General features: G+C 45.5%; 1 protein-coding gene across 1 annotated transcript; it reads right to left on the bottom strand.

Annotated features, from left to right (window-relative positions):
- Nucleotides 1-8389: 8389 nt before the first annotated feature.
- Il36rn (interleukin 36 receptor antagonist) lies at nucleotides 8390-12306 on the bottom strand. The gene is made up of 4 exons (XM_075984417.1): nucleotides 12275-12306; nucleotides 10054-10139; nucleotides 8815-8942; nucleotides 8390-8614 (listed from the first exon to the last, which is right to left on the bottom strand). Exons 1-4 carry the CDS (start codon nucleotides 12304-12306, stop codon nucleotides 8390-8392), a joined length of 471 nt encoding a protein of 156 aa, XP_075840532.1.
- Between the last annotated feature and the right edge of the window lie 3553 nt (nucleotides 12307-15859).

Raw genomic sequence — 15859 nt, 5'->3', positions numbered from 1 at the left:
GCTCCCAAACTTAGAGAGCATCATACAACACTCTGTAAAAGGTATTTTTTGCTCCTTGGAGAACTTGGCATTTTGAAGGCATTGACAGAAAAGTGTGTGTGTGTGTGTGTGTGTGTGTGTGTGTGTGTGTGTGTGTGTGTGAGAGAGAGAGAGAGAGAGAGAGAGAGAGAGAGAGAGAGAGAGAGAGAGAGAAAGAGAATCTGTCACCACTGACCTGTAGATCCTGGTGTCTGGAACTCTGATGCCTGGAACCTCCAACTGACTTCTTCCGGGCATCAACACTGTGTTTATAATGTCTGGTCAGGGTGGGACAGGCCTGCAGCAATCTGTAATTGCCTCCAGATCAGGGAAGAAGAGCCCAAAGATTTCATAACATCTTCAACACAGTACGAATAATAAGGAGGTGGGGAGATTAATGAGTATTTGTGGGAAGGGGAGAGAGTCACCCATAAAGCCTTGACAGAGGCCAGACAGTGACCTCCTGTCTCTGTAGCTACTGTCATTGACTGTGTTATTAGTGGTTTTGCAGCTAGATAAACAATGCTGGGATCAAACATCTTTGATGCTCCGTGGGGTTCCATTTGAGACTTGGAAAGGTCTGAAGGACCAGAAATAGAAAGACTACGGCTGCTGGGAACCAGATGCATCCAGGGAGCCATGATGAAGCAGGGGCTGGTTACATCATGAGTGCGGCTCTCCTTGGGAAGATGAGAAGGAACCCTTTGCTTTTCAGATTTAATTAGTTGATGCAAACTTATTAAGATGGAGTATATAAGGAAACATGGCTGTAGAAGACATTGGCCTGTATAGGAGCCATGTGTCCTGGACTATTAGGAAGTATGAGAATTTGAACAGTGCAGGGTCAATAAACTCAGTTATCTTGTTGAAATTACATAACTCTGTCCATCTGTTCATCCATTTTCCCATCTATCCACTCATCTGCCCAGCGAATTATCTATCCAGCCAACCATCTACATATCCATTTATCCATCTGGGCATCAATCCATTTGTCCATCCTTTTTACATCCCCTACTAGAGGTAAAGAATTGGACAGAATATTCTCTGGAGATTAACTACCTTATTGTAATTTTCCTTTTTGGCTCATTTGCAAATTTCTTGCAAAGGAGTTGGTGAGGAAGACCTGGATAATCACAGAATGAGAAATGAGAAAAGATGGATGAGGATGAGACCCAAGTTTTGCTTTTTTTGTTGCTGTTATTATTGTTGGTATTTTAAACTAACAATTTGTCGATGATGTATATGCCTAGAAACATTTATTTTGTATGAGGTAATGGAAGCTACTGTAGAACTTTGCTAGGTTTTCATTATTGTATTTAGAATCCAGTTCATATTTTCCACCACCTTAAGCACTTTTGGAGAAAGAAAATAAATCCTTATTTCTTGTTAACATTCTTCATTTTTCTCCTTGAATTATGTTTCATAATCATTCATTTCCATGTACTGTGCTGTTCTGGAAAGATAATATGTTTAACATATGATTGATCATCCTTTGGGATATGCTTAAGAGCAGTATAGCTGGTGTAGTGGTGTAGCTAGGTCTTGAGATAGATTGAGTTCCAGTTTTCTGAGAAACTGCCATATTGATTTCCAAAGAGGCTGTATAAGTTTGTACTCCTAACAGCAATGGAGGAGTGTTCCCTTGCTCCATATCCTTTCCACTGTGAGCTGTCACTTGCATTTTTGATCTTAGGTGTTTTGACAGGTAGAAAACAGGATCTTAGAGCCATTTTGATTTGCATTTTCCTGATGGCTAAGAATGTCGAACATATCTTTAAGTATTTCTTGGTCATTTGAGATTCCTCTCTTGAGAATTCTCTGTTTAGATCTTGTAGTAGTAGGAGCGGCGGGGCTGCGTCTCTGGCACCCGGCCGCCCCCATGGCTAGCTTTACCCAAAATAATTACACGGAAACTGTATTCTTTTAAACACCGCTTGGCCCATTTCTATCTAGCCTCTTCTAGGCTAGCTCTCACACCTGGACTAGCCCATTTCTAATAATCTGCTGTAGCCCACGAGCTGGCTTACCAGGAATGATCTTAACCTGTATCTACCTGGAGTGGGAAAATCATGGCGACTCTCTGACTCAGCTTCTTTCTCCCAGCCTTCCGTTCTGTTTACTCCACCCACCTAAGGGTGGGCCTATCAAATGGGCCTAGCAGTTTCTTTATTGCTTAACCAATGAAATCAACAGATTGATATATGACACTCCCACATCAAGATCTGTGCCCCACTTTTTAATTGGATTATTTGGGGTTTTTTTTTTTTTGGATGTCTAGTTTCTTGAGTTCTTTATAGATTTTGGAAATCTGCCCTCTGTCAGATGTGGGGTTGGTGAAAATCTTTTCCCATTCTGTAGGCTGTCATTATGTCCCCTTGATGATGTCTTTTGCCTCAAAAAAACTTTTAGGTTTATGAGGTTCCATTTATTAATTGTTGATCTTAGTATCTGCACTATTGGTGTTCTGTTCAAGAAGTTGTCTCCTGTGCCAATTCGTTTGAGGCTATTTCCCACTTTCTCTTCTGTCAGGTTAAGTGTATCTGGATTTATGTTGAGGTTTTTTTATCCACTTGGACTTGAGTTTTGTGGAAGGTGATAAATATGGATCTATTTGCATTCTTGTCCCTTGTTTGCTTTTATGCCAATACTATGCAGTTTTTATTGCTGTATCTCTGTATTACAGCTTGAGATCAGGGATGACGATGCCCCCGGAAGTTCTTTTATTGTACAGGATTGTTTTAGCTATCATGGGTATTTTGTTTTTCCATATGAAGCTGAGTATTGTTCTTCCAAGGTCTGTAAAGAATTGTCTTGTGATTTTAATGGGGATTGCATTGATTCTGTAGATTGCTTTTGGTAAGATGGTCATTTTTACTATGTTAATCCTACCAATCCATGAGCATGGAAGATCTTTCCATCTTCTGGTATCTTCTCCAATTTCTTTCTTCAAAGACTTGAAGTTTATGTCAGACAGGTCTTTCACTTGCTGGCTTAGAGTTACCCTAACATATTTAATGTTATTTGAGGCTGTTGTAGAGGGTGTTGTTTCCCTGATTTCTTTCTCAGCTCATTCAATCCTACCTCAAAGACACTTGCTCAACTATGCTCAGAGCAGCTTTATTTGTAATAGCCACACTACTGGAAAGGGGGGGGCGCAATTCAGGGTCAGGTAAACACCTGACATAAGGGAATCACCCAGGAATCTACGAGGATGATCTCAGCTAAGACTCCTAGCAATAGCAGATACACAGCCAGAATGTCCATCTCCTGTGACCAGGAAAGACTTCAAGTGGAGGGAGTGGAAAACCAATCCAGCCATAAAACCTTTGACTGACAGTCTGTAATGCCTATGGGCTGTCCTGGGGGTAAGGATGGCCTAGAGACGAAGGGAGTGGTCAACCAATGACTGGTCTACCCTAAATTCATGCCAGGAGAGTAAGTTCAGCCCTGACACTGCCTGGAGCACCAGGAACCACAGGCTGGATGACCCAGAGACCTAGGATAGAACCAAACATGACTGGAGGAAAACTATAATGTCAACGTAATGATGCCTAACAATATTCTGCTATACTCATAGATTGGGTGACTACCCCAATTGTCATCAGAGAGGCTTCATCCAGCTACTGATGGAAACAGATGCAGACTGGCAGAGCTTGGAGAATCCTGCTGAAGAGAGGTAGGAAGGATTTTAGGAACCAGAGGGGTCAAGGACATCACAAGAAAACCCACAGAATCAATTAACCTGGGCTCATAGGAGCTCACAGAGACTGAACAGACAACCAGGAAGTCTGCCAGGGACTGACCTAGCACACTGCCTACATGTTATAGCTGTATAGTCTTCTTGTGGGACACCTAACAGTGGGAACAAGGCTGTCTCTGACCCATTGACTGGCTTTTGGGACCCTATTCCCCATACTGAATTGTCTTGCTCAGCTTTAATACCCGGAGAAGTGCTTTGTCTTATTGTAACTTGATATGCCATGTTTTGTTGATATCCATGGGAGACCTGCCCTTTCCTGAATAGAAATGGAGGAGGAGTGGGTTGGAGAGTGAGGGTAGAGGGAGTGGGGGGGGTAGGAAGGAGGGAAACTGTGGCTGGGATATTAAATAAATAAGTAAATCAAAACCAAATAAATAAATAAAAAAATATTTAATGGTTTTAAAGATTCCTCATTCCCTGAAAATGATTTCAAAGCTTGGTTTGGGTTATCCATCTTTTTCTTTTGTTGCCAATTTTCATTCTTTATTATTCTTCACAAGTTTACACCCTTCTGTTGAAAGTACCAAAGCATGAGGTGTCCTGTTAGGCAATCAGTAATGTGTAACAAGCACTTACATTGCTGTGTCAAAGACACACAGTGTCTAAGGAACTTCAGAGTTTAGCTGGGGAGCTAAGCCACAAACAAATGACCATTTGAAAGGGCGTACTCAGCTGTGAGCCAGGGTATGTGAGAGACATTAGAGAAACCCTTTAGACATGACATCAGAATCTCCCGCCGAGTGGTTAAATGCTATGGTGTCTTAAAAATAGTTGGTCAGGCTTTCCCCCAATAACTCCAAGGTCAGGGACTTTGTATCCCCTGGGAGAAGCATAAATGGTGTTCATGATCTTTAAGGTTACGATTGGGAGGGGAGTCCATTCATGAAAAAATGTCCTTCAATAATCTGTGCCTAGTGGTCCTGTTGCAGCTTCCTGGAATTATACAAAGCAAGTGCATCCTCCTGCCTGCAGACCTTTGGGTGCTTTAAGCATGAGGTGGCTGCATTTTGTCTTTTCAGGATAAACACCATCAGCTCCTTCATCTCTTCCCTCATGCCCTGATCTTAAAACATCTCTGCTCTCGAACATCTGCGCTTGACACAAACCTCAACTGCTGTGGCCCAGGTCTGTGGATTCTACCAAAATTACAGAAATCTAAAAACACTAGGTTGTCTTCATTTGAACAGCCATGACGCCAGGCTCTCTTAGGCTTTACATACCTCCCTTTACTGTTGCTGTTACCACAATGACAAAACAAATGTGTTTCTGTTTCTTCTTTCCCTCTGGATTTGGAAGTATCACCTTTCTAGGCTAAAATCTTTTTGAATTCTGCCACCCTACAAAGGATGAAGCAACCGCTCTGACCTTTGAGGATGAGGTGGGATTTGAACTACTCTTTTATAAGGGTGTAGATGGGTGGAGGAAAGGGAGAGGATGTTCCAGAATTGTGAGCTTCCATGTTCTGTATTCACCATGCTCCAAAAGTTTTGCCAAGTATTAATCTAGGTGTTTAAAACATTGCTCAAAAACATATTGACACAGCTCCTTAAGGTAGTCTGGGTTCTGAGCCAACTTTGTACGGGGAGACAAGCCCAGAGAGTATCATCATAGCAAACGACCCGGGAACTCATCTCTTCAAACGCTTCTTACAGAAGGTATTATCTTAGCAGGGTGTTGAAAAGCAAGTGATTTCTGTCAGCTGACCTTATGAGGTGGTAGAAATCGTGCTGCCTGTTGCTCAGGAGATCTTAGCTGCGTCTGGACTGCCGATTTTAGGACAGGTGGAGATTGCCTCTTCTGTCCTGCCCTCCTTTTGGCTGGTCCTCCTACTAACCTGCCAACCTGCCAAGCTGGCCTGACAAGTGAACTACAGCTAAATACATGGGGCTCAGCTCTGGACCCCTTCTTTTGCTCTCACTCTTTAGTCCCCAATATTTTAGGCAGGAGTGTTAGAGACAGAAGCCGATGTAGTAATAAGAGCGGCGGGACTGCGTGCCCAGCACCCGGTCGCCTGGCTAGCTTATGCCCCGAAATAACAACACACAAATTGTATTCATTTAAACACTGCTTGGCCCTTTAACTCTAGCCCTTACTGGTTAATTCTGATATCCCGATCAACCCATCTCTAATAATCTGTGAGCACCGGTCTTATCGGGAAGATTCTAGCCTACATCCATTCTGGGTCGGAGCTTCATCGCGTGTGTCTGCCCGGGAGCGGGGCATGGCATGGCGTCTCTCTGAGGCGTCTGCCCCCGAGAGGAGAGCTGTCGAGTCTGAGCTCACTTCCTCTTCCTCCCAGCATTCTGTTCTGTTTTCTCCACCCACCTGTGTTCTAACCTATGAGGGCCAGCCAAGCAGTTTCTTAATTATTTTTAACCAATGACCTCCCTCCATCAAGCCGGCGTGTTGGTGGGAAGTAGTGATGGTTATAGATCAGTCAAACGTTATGGCAACAGGTTAACAGTTTAACAGGTGAAGCAGGTCAGCTTTTAAATTTGTTATTTGGGTCAATAAAGGGCTGGTGTTCAGTTTGAGAAGAAAAATAAAAATACTGGAGAAAGTTTTGATCATAACAGAGTAAATGCACAGGTTTCTCTTTCATTGGATATTACTTACTCCAGAGTCTAGAGACGGCACTGATGAGCTCACAGGGTTTCTATGAGACAGGAATCTGGGGGAGCTGGGCAGCTGTGCTACCGTGTGAGACTGTAATCAAGCCAGCAGCTGGGTCAAAGTGGCTGCTGGGTAAGCCCCGCTTCTGAGCTCATACATGCAGCTGTTGTCCACGGGAGATTAGTCCCCCCCCACATGATCTCTCTACAGGGCCGCTTACAGCATAGAGTCTAGCTTCCCCCAGCGTACAGAGAAACGGGCCCCCAAAGAAGCCGTTAAGGTGCCTTTTATAACCTACCCTCTGCAGTAGCCCGCTATCACCTCCGCTGTATTTCAGCGTCCAGCTCTGGTAGAGCGGTAGAGGGAATGAACCCCAGGAAGCAGGGATGGCAAGAAGCTTCATGTTCCCTCCAGCTGCTCAGGCCAATCACCCACACTTAGAAACTTAAACCAGCAGAAATGTATTCTGTGATAGTTCAGGGTATTGGAAGTCTGAAGTCAAGGCAGCACGCCATCTGAGGCTTTAGGAAGGAACCCCTCCTCCCATCTTCCTTGCTTCTGGTTTTACACACAGTCCAGGGATCCTCTTTGGCTGGTGGCGGCAACATCACTTCAACCTTTGCCTCTGTGTCACATGGACCTGTCCCCTGTGCCTCTTCTGTATTGAGTCCTCGTTTTTGAAGGACACCAGTCAAGTGAGAGTTAGTACAGCGCTGTAACTGTAAAGACCCTGCCCCCGTAAGAGCATCGTAGATTTGGGAAGGACATGAATTTGAGGAGGGAACTTGCTAACCAACACAGTAGCCCTAGGAAGCTGGCTGCCACTCAGAATCCCAAGGGTTGCGATCATCTCGGGTCAAAGTGCAGGGTCGCTTTTCTCCTTCCCTTCCCTTTCCTTCCCTTCCCTTCCCTTCCCTTCCCTTCCCTTCCCTTCCCTTCCCTTCCCTTCCCTTCCCTTCCCTTCCCTCCCCTCCCCTCCCCTCCCCTCCCCTCCCCTCCCCTCCCCTCCCCTCCCCTCCCCTCTGCCTTCCTCCTTCTTTCCTCCCTCCACCCTTTCCTCCTTTTTTTTCCAGCGCAAACCCTTTACATTCTTCCTAGCTTTTCTGGGGTTTGCCTCTTGCTCTCTGTGCTTGCTTCTCAGGCAGCTGAGCTCAGAAGTTATGTACACTCCACTTTCCACCACAGGGATTCTTTTCTTATTATTATGCAAATCACACGCCTCCATAAACACAAATTAAAAAGTCACCTATACTGCCCCCACCTGGACATTGCTACAATTGATGTAAGCACTTCCAGAGCCCTTTTAAAATAGCTTAGTTAAGTGTATTTTAATTAAGATGAAAATGCAAGCAAGACATGTCACTTTACAATAAGCTCTTTCCACCTAATATTAACGAACATCTTTCTGTGTAAGTAACGACCAGAATCTGGGATTTTTCTTAAACCTCTGGTTTCAAACCAGAGCAGTATGCCTGGCCATCTTCCGTCTTCTCTCCTGACATCGCCCTCTCAGTCCAGGGCCAGAGAAAGATGGCAGGGATAAAAGAGGCAGCAGAGGCCAGCAACAGGATTGAGGGACGGGTCTCAGCCAACCAAAGATCTTGGTGACGCCTCCTTCTCCTGCCCGGGAGGGGATGGCAGAGCTTCTGAGGTTCTGTGCCAGATCTCACTAGGCGGGAAGAATCTCCACCACTCGCTCACCCAAGAATCATTTTATGTTGTTCTTTGTCCCATATGGTACGTATTAGGTTCCACACCAGAGGTAGGACCATCCTATGTGGAAGGAGTCTACACCCTGAGCTCCAGATACCCGAAGAATTTACTGGCGCTGGGAAACCGGGAGAAGAGAGTGGCTGGACCTCCTAAGTCAGAAGTGGGAGTCCCGAGAGGAGGGAGAGGAGGGAGTCGTCCTTCGTGGACCTCCTTGATCACTACTTGCCCCCCTCCCCACATTGCCTACTCTGCCTCTGCCTAGAGGGTTTTGGGGACCACGCAGCCCTAGTCACACTGCTGAAAGTAGAAATCCGTGATGGGAGCGTCCCAGGCGGCATCCTCAGGGATCTGGGTGAGCCTGACAGGCTGGTCAGCTTCGGGCACGGTGCAGAGGAACCAGCCTGGGAAGGCAGCTGACTCGAAGCTGGAGGTGAGGCCCATATCCCGCCGGTAGAAGGTGAAGCTCTTGGATTCCTTGCTCCCAAGGTAGAGCTCCATAATGTTCACTGGCTGTAGAAAAGGGGCATGGTGGATGAGACACAGGAGTGGGCAAGAGAGAGGGCTTAGCTGGGCAAGGGAAAGGTCCTCAGAGAGGAGGCAGCGCGGGTTTAACAGTGCCCTCGTCCAGGGTTACCTGGGCTCTGGTGGCAGAGCGTGCGCGCCTCTCCTGGCTCAGGCTCAGAACGTGAAGAAGCCGCAAGCAGACTCACCTCAAGTTTCAGAACTGGCTCCTTCTCTGTCCCACAGGACAGGCATTGTCTTCCTCCCTGAACACCCAGGATGACAGGGCACAGACTGGCATCCAGTGTCCGATTTGGGACAACGCTGATCTCCTCACCTAGAGGAAAAAGACAAGATGCAGACACCTGCTTGTCCTTCCGCCCACTCTCCCCCCAGTAGGGCCTTAAAGGGATTAGAACCAGTGTGAGGCGTCCTGCCTTCCTCCTGGCCCAGATCATAAGCCAAAGCACAGGAGCAGCAGGCAAACCCATTCCTCTTGCTCAGGGCCAAACTTTGATTCTCTAAATTACAAGAGATCACCCCTCCCACGACTCCCTTTAACTCCCTTGACTTTCAGGCCCCCTTTTCTGGACTTTGTCGTCTGCTGTTAGAGTTGTGTCATGCCTTTAGCCCCTGTGGGATTTCTGCAGAAGAGGATTTCCCTCTTCTTCTCTGTACGTCATCCATCTCCCCATGTACACATGCGCAGACATTCACACACATATTACATCAACATATGCATATGTATATAGCTATAATCACACACACATGTATGCATTCCACGCATATTACACATAATCAAAGCATACATATCCATAGGCACACGTACAAGCAATCCTTATGTGCTTGTATAAGTACACACATACATACTTAAGCACAATTATATATGAGCTTATGCATTCACATATAGCTATACCATCCCATATAGCTATACCGTCCCATATAGCTATACCCTCATGTAGTGTTCACATATGCAGCAAAGGGGTCTGTATAGATCTAATACCCCATAAGGGTGCCCAAGCAAACATGTATGCAGCAATGTGGAAAGGCCTGTCAAAGTATGAGGGCACCATGAGTAAGCAGGAGGCCAGAGGGGGCCCCACTATCCAGATGTCAGCACCGAGGGGATCCAAGGATCTCTAGGGAGCAGAATGGTGAGCAGAGCCCACCCACTTGGGAATGGAGATCTATTTTAGCCTTTTGCACAGTACTGTCTCCCAAAAGAGTTTGTGACGGAAACATAAGTCGCTTGTCCTGGAAAATATCCTACCTCTACTACACAGAGGCTTCCCTGATGTTCTCACCTGGCTTGAAGCCTGTTTTATGGTGCCCTATCTGACAGGGTCGTTCTTGGGTCTGAAGGCCTGCCACTGGTTTACAAAGCCATTTAAAGGCTTCTAAACGCATACCCCCTAGAGTACAGAGGCCGGGGACTCATAGATACCAACCTTTAATGACCTTCCCAGCATGCAGCCCGCCAGCCAGCAGCTGGTTATTGTGCAGATAAAGTATCTTCAAGGCTGAGTCCTTCATTCTGAAACATCAGGAAGGGACAAGACTCCGTAAGGGTAGGGATGAGCACTTTGCCTTGCCTGATTCCAGAAGGTCTCCCCAAACTTAGATATCTTCTCTTCTTCTATTTCTACGGTGCCAGACACAGCCACCAACGTTCAGTCCTGGTTCTGCAAAATGACCCCTCTGCCACCCATCTGGGCCCGATGTCGGCTCTCTTCCCTTATTAAACCTTTTACATCCCAGAAAATCTCTCTGCTCAGTTGGAAGAGCCTGTGAATTGGAGCCCAGGTTCTTCAAAGCCCCGGGACCACTTCTCCAGCCTTCTCAGATGTCCTTGACACGTGGGCTTCTTTGACTAAACCCGTCTTGAAGAGCCTCAAGTTGTTTGGACATTCCTGGCCCTGTGGGATCCCTGTGAGCGAAGAGCTAACTCTGCACAAGAAGGTTTGGAGAAGAGCTGCAACCAACAAAACACTTGCCCTCTCTTTGTTGCTGAGCCACGGCAGTGGGTTAAATAACACTCAGAACTCCCCTTAATTGGAATCTGCTGCTTGTTTTTTTTTTTGTTTTGTTTTGCTGTTTAAGACAGAATCTTGCCATCTAGCCCTGACTGGCCTGGAACTCATTCTGTAGACCAGGCTGGCCTCAAACTCACAGTTCTGCCTGAATCTACCTCTCGGCTCCTTCTTACCGAACATTCAAAGCACACTTGCTTCCACTGGGCCAAATATTCCACCCTGAGGGCTTTCTTTAAAGTCCTATTTTATTTTTCAAAATGACTTTTCAGCTGATTTTTTTTGACACTCTGTAAGGTGAAATATGCTTAAGTAGACCTTATGTAGACTTAAGTAGACCTCTTCTGATGTCATACGGGGATACTTTGCAGTGTAACAATTGCTTTGATGTCTGGCTGAATATTTTAGTGTGTGTGTGTGTGTGTGTGTGTGTGTGTGTGTGTGTGTGTGGTGCATGTTCACAAGTTTGAGCATGTACATGGGCCCACAACTCCATTTTGGGTGTCTTTCTTAATCCTGTACCACTTTATTACTGAAGTGGAATCTCTCGCTGAACCTGGAGCTTGCCAATTTGACTATTCCATGAGGTTGCCCCACGGATCTCCTACCTCTCCATCCCAGGTGCTGAGAAAAGAGACGGGCTTCAGACAGCCCCCAGGCTTTTATACAGATTCTGGGGGTTTGAACTCCATAAGTCACATTTTTCCCAACATGAACTTTATCCACTGGGCCATCTCCCCAGCCCCAAACATGATGAGGAAGCAGCATTCTGCAGCCGCACTCACTCAGAGAACATGAGTGCATGAATTATCTCAGGTGACTGAGCCTCAGAGAACATGCTTCGAGAAATTCTCCGACCCCTTGGCAGCATCGGGATTGTTCTGGGACCCCCTACAGATGATACCCCAATCCACAGGTGCTCAGGCTGTTAGACAAGATGGATGTAGTACTTGCATCTTACTGGCGTCCGCCTCCTGAATACTCTAATCCTCTCTCCATGGCTGTAATACCTAACGGCATGCTAACAGCACATAAGTAGTGATGCTGTTATTTAGGGAAGTAATAACTAGGAAGACTGTGTATGTTCACCACATATGCAAATTTTCATAATATTTTCAATTCCGTTTGTTGAAGCTGTGATGGAAGAAACCACAGATGCAGAGGGCTGACTGGGTCCAGGAAGAGTAAGGACCATTCTCATCTGCTGCTGTCAAGTCTGTAGTAGGGTTGCCTGGCTCAGTGCACACCAGGGAGCAACAGAGAAGGCTTTGTGCTATACCGAACCCCAGGAAGGACCCTGGAGGGATTACCACAGTGGCTGAGCTGATGGCAATTCAAGGCTATGGGAGGCAATAGTGGAGCATTGTAAGGGAGACCGGACTCTCCTCACCGAAGGCTGCTGCTCTAGACTGCCTAGCTGCTTGTCCCATCCCCAACCACACACACTTAGACCCAGAAGCCTGTGAGAATCCTGCTCAGTTCTTCTCAGCCTGAAGAAAGCCAGAAAAAGCTCCAAGGGCAGGATTGGTCCCATCTTCCCAGCTAACTGTGGAGGCCCTGCTGGGATAACAACACCTTCTTGTCTGCCCGGAACTCACTTTTCTGAGAACGCCACCAGATCAGATGACCGAATACTCACCGGAAGCACAGTGCCCCACTCAGGACCATCATGAGCGCCACACTATGGAGACCCTATTTTGAAAGAAACAGCAGAAAATTTTGGGCAAAGAACAGGCTGGAAAATCAGGGGCCTGTGTAGAAAGCAGACTCCAGAGCCTGTCAGCATGTGAACAGCCTGTCCACAGCAGGAGATTCTGGACCTGAAAATCAAGAAAGAGCCCACAAAGGAGCCCTCAGCTCTCTCCCTCTCCAGGCAGGAGCCTGTAGTTGTCCGTCTCCTCTTCTGAGATGCCTTGGTTCTTTAAGTAGCGAAGTACACTAATGATCCAGGGAGGAGCCCTGAAACTCAGGAGGGAGGAGCAGGCTTTCCCAGAATGATTTCACACCATCCCAAACTCCCCCAAAGCACCTGCTGCTGCACCTCCTCTCAATGAAGGAAGCTTCTCAAGACGGCCTTCTTCCCAGGGTTCTGAAGGGGTGCCTCTGGCTTTCCCAGCTCTCCAGGAACACTCAGCTGCTTCAGATCCAGGAAGTCAGAGCAACCTTCTTTCTCCCCTCCCTTTCTCCCTCCCTCCCTTCCTCCAGTCTCTCCTTTCTGCCTTTGCCAGACCTATGGAGCAGCTGGAGGCGGAGATCTGCTTAGGAATGTTTAGGCAACAGTTGTAGAAAAACCAGAAAGTCCAGACAAGCAAAAAAGAAAAAATATGCATGCTTACCCGTCTTTGGATACATTAAAAAAATATGTCAGCACCTTTTCCTTTGTACACATTTAACCACAGGCAACTTTCCATATGACAATGCTATAGAACCCGTGATTATTTTTCAAGCTCTATTTTTTGTGCAGGAACATAGCAGAATATCTTTCTGTACCAAACATGATAATGACATTATAAGTCTTAATAGCCATATAGTAGTTTATGTATAGCTATAGCATCATTCGTGTCTACTAGTCTACTTATATTATTGGTCTCCTACAACTGGATTTATTTGTTGCTTGATTTTATTATTGAAGACTGCTGTGATAAAACATTACTATTGTATTTTTGTCTTAAATATTTGATTAGTAAAATAATATGCATTTATAAAATAATTGATATGTTTTTAATACTGCCACAAATTGTGACAGAACTAGAGCTCAGGATCATTGCATAAGAAATATGTTAGAAGTTTTGAATACTTCTGATAACTATTGATTGCTATTGTGACACTCATCTCTCAGAAAAGTAAATTTAATATACAAGTTGTCTTATGAAAAATTGTCCTATGAACTTGAACTGCGCTATAATATCTAAAAACTAAAATTTAAGGAAGAAGCAGCCTATAGGCAAAGCAGAGTTTAAAGGAAGATTGTTCTTATCTGTCAGAGAAGATGATATTGTTTCACCTAAAAAAGCCAGAGATCCAGGACATCTTTTGTTCTTCTAGGCATGACAGGGATATTGCACCCAAAAAACCTCTATGATGCCTAAACAAGACCTGCAGAGTGACTATATCAGCCGACATGTCATTGTGGATTAGGGAGTTCCCAAGGCCCTGTTTCTAGATGAAGAACTATAGGCCTGATGAGATGGAGTCTAACTTTTCTAGGGATGAGCCCCCTAGTAAGGTTATCCAGTCCCAAATGGTCAGCACTAAATGCATGTACATACAAGAAACACTAAACAGACTAAGTACGTTATATATACACGTGTATGTAAAACAATAATAATAACTATAGAAGAAACAGTCTTGAATTTGAGAGAGAATAGAGGTATATAGGAGTAGTTACAAGGGGGAACAGAAGGAGTAGACATGATGAAAATACAGTACTCATGTATGAAATTCTCAAAAAACACAAGCACTTAAAATTTTTTTAATTTACTTATTTATTTATTAAAGATTTCTGCCTCCTCCCCCCCACCGCCTCCCATTTCCCTCCCTCTCCCCCAATCAACTCCCTTTCCCTCATCAGCCCGAAGAGCAGTCCGGGTTCCCTGCCCTGTGGGAAGTCCAAGGACCTCCTACCTCCTTCCAGGTCTAGTAAGGTGAGCATCCAAACTGCCTAGGCTCCCACAAAGCCAGTACGTGCAGTAGGATCAAAAACCCACTGCCATTGTTCTTGAGTTCTCAGTAGTCCTCATTGTCCGCTATGTTCAGCGAGTCCGGTTTTATCCCATGCTTTTTCAGACCCAGGCCAGCGGGGCTTGGTGAGTTCCTGATAGAACATCCCCATTGTCTCAGTGGGTGGGTGCACCCCTCGCTGTCCTGAGTTCCTTGCTCGTGCTCTCTCTACTTCTGCTCCTGATTTGGACCTTGAGATTTCTGTCCGGTGCTCCAATGTGGGACTCTATCTCTGTCTAATATCCAGGAGGATGACTATATGTTTTTCTTTGGGTTCACCTTCTTATTTAGCTTCTCTAGGATCACGAATTATAGGCTCAATGTCCTTTATTTATGGCTAGAAACCAATTATGAACACTTAAAAATTTTTAAAAGCCAGAATACCATCTGCCCAGGTCATTTACCCTGACTCCTTGCTCCAGTGAATTGTTCCCAAGTGTTCAGTGAACAGTGCACAGTGCACAGGCCCTGAGACAGAATGTTGCCTGTGTGTGACTGGCCTGCAGGGATGTAGCAGGCTTGCTGGGTGTACAAGCAGGGATGTCTCTCCCAGTGTTGCCACTGTGAAATGCGCTGACGTAAGGACCCACACAAGGATGGATGAGTGGAAGGACGCACAACCATTGTTAACCAAGTCTCCACATGTAAAAAGAAAATGATGTCAGAATGGGTTTGGATCTCCCTCTGGCACAACATGAAACAGACGTCCCTAACAATTACCTCTCTCTAGAACATATCCCTTGGTTCAAGTCATTCATTACTATGGATTAGCTCCCAGTGAATGCCTATGGTTCAGTAGCTCCATTAAAACACGTGCTGGCGTTCATCTCTACACCATTCAGGGTATCCAAATTATAGAATCCACCTAGGTACTCATCAGTGATTGAATGGGTAAAGACAATGTGGTGTACACGTATTCTGGAGTCTTATTCTGCCATAAACAATAATAATATTGTGCTACTTCAGGAACAAATGGAACTGGGGCTCATCATGCTAAATGCAATAAGCCAATGTCATAAAGACAAGTCATGCAGGATTTCAACCATTTGTAAAATCTAGCTAGAAGAAGAGAACAAGAAGGTAAAAGGGGGGTTATTAGAGATAGAGAATCAGAAAAGAGGAAGAAGAGTTCATAAAGAGTCATAGAAAGAATGATTATGGTCAAAGAATATCATATGCAGGTATGGAAATGCCATGAGGAAGCCATCACTTTAGATAACTAATAAATGCAGAAGAAGAGCGAACTCATGCTGAAATTCATCCTCATTGTGAATATTAAGAAATGGAATAGTTGGGACCTTTGAGAAGTTATCAAGTCCTGAGGGCAGAGGAATTAGCGGTCTAGTTAAGGATTACAGCTTCATGAGTTGTTGGATTATCTAGGGTGTGGATCTGGTATACGAGCCAGCTTGGCCCTATCTCCTGTGTATGCCTCTTTCACTGGGCAGTCCCCTAACCCAGCTTCTTGGGTTCCTGAAGAATCTTCACCACAGGGGTGGCTTCC

The sequence above is a fragment of the Microtus pennsylvanicus genome, chromosome 9 (genome assembly GCF_037038515.1).
Source record: "Microtus pennsylvanicus isolate mMicPen1 chromosome 9, mMicPen1.hap1, whole genome shotgun sequence".
NCBI classification, from domain to species: domain Eukaryota; kingdom Metazoa; phylum Chordata; class Mammalia; order Rodentia; family Cricetidae; genus Microtus; species Microtus pennsylvanicus.
Note: the sequence above shows the minus strand (reverse complement) of the source record. Positions and strands in the feature narration are given on the sequence as shown.